General features: G+C 48.3%; 1 protein-coding gene across 1 annotated transcript in view; it reads right to left on the reverse strand.

Annotated features, from left to right (window-relative positions):
- Positions 1-3,557, reverse strand: part of ap2m1b (adaptor related protein complex 2 subunit mu 1b) — an 11,372-nt gene extending 7,815 nt beyond the window's left edge. Inside the window, exons 1-3 of the mRNA XM_076734604.1 lie at positions 3,061-3,557; positions 1,517-1,636; positions 215-480 (exon numbers count right to left, since the gene is read on the reverse strand). Of these exons, the coding sequence (XP_076590719.1) occupies positions 215-480; positions 1,517-1,590 (340 nt within the window). The 5' untranslated portion in view covers positions 1,591-1,636; positions 3,061-3,557. The remainder of the gene's footprint in view (positions 1-214; positions 481-1,516; positions 1,637-3,060) is intronic.
- Positions 3,558-3,676: the final 119 nt, after the last annotated feature.

The raw sequence follows: 3,676 nt of genomic DNA on the forward strand, positions 1-3,676 counted from the left end.
GACTCCTGTCAGCGCTGTATTTTCTTTAGGTTTTGATTTTCTCGTCCACAGAAAACAAAAATCAAAACCTAAAAAAACCACAGAGCGGCAGAGCGAGGGCGGCTGCGGGCGCCACTTCCTGTGGAGCTCCAGGTTTAAAAACAGAGCGTTCCTGTAAGGACTGTGAGCGAGACGCAGGGACGCCTCCGACATGAACCTGACCAGGACTGTTTACCGTCGAGCAGCTCGTAGATGAGGACAAAGTTGTTCTTGACGTTCTCCTCGCTGATCTTGCCAAAGTAGGCGGACATGACGTCACACATCTTGTAGAGGAACTCGAACACCATGGTGGCGTTGACGTTCTGCTTGGTGACGGCGGCCAGCCAGATGTTGGAGCGTTTGACGTGGAAGAAGCTGGTCCGGGCGATGTTGGTGACCGGAGAGCGGACCTGCTGCCGGGCATGGATGACGTTGACTCGAAACGCGTCCACCGCATTTCTCCTGGACAAAGACGAGAGGAAAGCATGCACAGATCACTTCCTGTAGCAGATCAATACTGATACTGACGAAGCAGCATGGCCGACTCCATGCTTGTCAAATCTCCACTCAAGGACCCCTGACAGCCGGTCAGGAGCTTGGGACCACGCGGCCGTCAGCGGACCGTTTTGTGGACTTCCTCCCTGCACAAAGTCAGACGGAGGGCAGTGAGACATCCGTCCTGCTGCTGGACTCTGGTGCCACTTCCTGTCCTCTCTGCAGTGATTTTGGACATTAAAGGTCCAGTTTAAAGGACTTTATCCTGGATTTGATTCACTTTTATTCTGATTTGTCTTTCCCGTGTCTTCACTCTGAACAAAGTTTTCCTTTGTCTTATTGACGAGCACAAACAGCTTTTATTGTTCTCATGTGAGAAACTCTGATATGTTCCAGAGAGACAGATGTCTCAACGGCCACGTTATCGGCGCAGGCCGAGATGACCTCATCACTCGCTGCAGGGCTCAGTGCTACGCTACTGTTGCCTAGCAACAGGCCCCCCGCCTCACACAGCGACAGCGAGGCTGCAGATCTCTGCGGGGTCGACGGAGAGCGTCTGAGGAGGTTTTACAAAAGAAAACATCTAAAAAATAAAAGGGAGGATGAGAGACGTTAAAGAGGAACAGGAAGTCGTCTGAGCCTTCACCGCCTCAATTGTCCTCTGAGCTTCACTAAAAGGTTTCGGACAACGTTCGACACCGAGTGTCTGTTTAAATCTGAGACCTTCAGAGACACGTGAAGTTTTATCAGGACGCTGTGTTGAACGCTGTTCTGTCTGTCCTGGATGATGACCTCATCATCTGTTATCTTCATCAACTCAAACTTTCATCTGGAAAGAGACTTGAAGCTAAACAGTGACTGAATGTTGGATGAGACCTACACAGCAGTACTGTCCCTGAACGCAACCTCACTGACCCTGAACGCACCATCGCTGACCACATCCTGAGCAGACATTGTGAGTGTTTGGCTCATGGGCACGTCAGCAGTGACCTGCAGGACTCACCCGATGTCATCGCGGTACACCCTGGAGATCAACACCTCCCCCTTGTGGTTGTAGATGAAGAGTCCTCCGATCATGGCCGATGCCCATCAGTCAGTCAGAGCTGATCATAACAAAAAGTCACTGCAGCACAGTGAGGAAGAGGAGGATTAGTATCATTATTATTATTAACTTTAATACAACTGGTGGTGAAAAGTAAAGTGTAAACCTCCTTGCTGTCAGAAACCAATGTATGAATATAAAATCTAGTCTATGATCTGCTGACTGCATGAGAGGGCATATGAGAGATGATGCAAGCAATAAATCAAAGCTAGCCACTGCAGCTAACCTGCATCTGCTAACTACATGAACTCTGTGCTGCTTGTTAGTTAGCCAATGCAGCTAACGTCTATGTGCTAACTAAGTGAACTTTGTGAGGCTCATTAGTTAGCCACTGCGGCTAAGCTGTATCTGCTAAGTGACCTTTGTTACAATGCTATAATTCCATATTGTGTCGATATTCCATCAGTTTCTTCACTTTACCCCAGTTATCCAGACTGAGTAAAGTGTGCAGAGTAAAAACAGTATTTGAACAGCTTCCTCCTCTGAGGAGAGTAATTGTACCTTAATGTGTACTGTCATTTTCTGTCTGGTTTAGCAACATTGTTCAGGAATCGGTATTGAAATCAGATGTCCGTATCGGTATCGCATATTTTTGAACAATACATGTTCCTCCAGTCTGAGCTCACGTTTCACATGAGATTTTAGAAGTGATCACCACTGACTTCAAACGATTTGTCCCTCTGCTAGCTAGCACGTTAGCTTAGCTGCACCATAGAAAAAGAGAAATGCCAACCACAGTCAACAACTAGAAAATATATGTGTGGAAGCTAACGTTACTCTCCAGCCGTGAATAATGTTATAGCTTCGGGCTATCAACGCTGATCGACAAACGCATTCCAATCTCCATTTAAAAAATCTGACGTTTTAAAGTATTTTCATATGGCTCGACTCAGCTACACATATATACCGTCAAGCCAACGAGTACAAGGGAAATATAGATTATTTTAGTACTTTCGGCATACAAACGAACAAAAAAGCAGTAGTTATTCTGATGAAAATTTAAAATTTTAAACGTGAACAGCACTATCCTAGTGACTGATGTGACAGCCAGGTCACGTACATTAAGATGTAACTAAAAAAAAAAAAAACGACAGTTATCGATTGAATAGTAAGATTGACAATAATGTTTAACGTAGCTGCTGTTTGTATGTGCCGAAATTAAAGGAAGTCCTCATTGACTTATAATCGATATTACATCACGATGTGCAAACAACGTTCCGGTACTGATAAGCAATACATGATTGAAAATGAGGATTTTCAAAGGCTGTTCGTAGACGACGACTAGCTATTAGCAACAGCAGCTAACGTTACCGCAGCAGTCGGACTGTGATGACTCCGCCGCACTTCGCCGCTGCTGCAGTGCAGACAGACCGACAGACAGGCAGACAGACAGACAGACAGACAGACAGCCGGGCGATGCTGTTAAGTGTCCTCCATGTCCTTACCCGCTCCGCAGAGATGCTGGTCTGTCTCCGGGCTGCCTCACTGAGAACCACCCCGGCCCTGCCGTCACTCCATCGGCACTTTTGACCGTGAAAACCAGACTCTCCCGTCTCCTCCGGTCGGAGGCAAGATGTCGGCGGCAGGAGCGGACCGTCAGCTGACTGTAACCCGGCCCGGCCGCGTCCCGTTCTGAACAGCCAACCTCCTCCGCCCAGACTCCTCCTGCCACACTAAGCGTACCCGAACCTTCCACAGATACTTATTTTAACTGGTTTAACTCGGCCGTGTTGGTATGAGTCACACACGGAGAGACCACCGGTTACCACTCTTCCGCTCTGAGCGCTCACGGTGATCGAGGCGGCAGGTAAGCGGATGAGGACGCGTCCCTCCCTCCTCCCTGTCTGGAGAAAGGAGGCAGGGAGATCCGCATATGAATAATGATCATTAACGCGCAGCAGGCCTCGTTCACGCAGACCCGAGCTGCTGTCTCTCACTCACTGAGACCAGGATCTGATGGAGGGCCACAGGATCCGGAACCCATGTGTCAGATCTGAACGTTTAGGGCGCCAGAAGTCCAGGAGGCCCGAAAGCTACAGAAGGAGTCATGATTCGGGTCTT

This window comes from Chaetodon auriga, chromosome 7 (genome assembly GCF_051107435.1).
Source record: "Chaetodon auriga isolate fChaAug3 chromosome 7, fChaAug3.hap1, whole genome shotgun sequence".
Classification (NCBI taxonomy): domain Eukaryota; kingdom Metazoa; phylum Chordata; class Actinopteri; order Chaetodontiformes; family Chaetodontidae; genus Chaetodon; species Chaetodon auriga.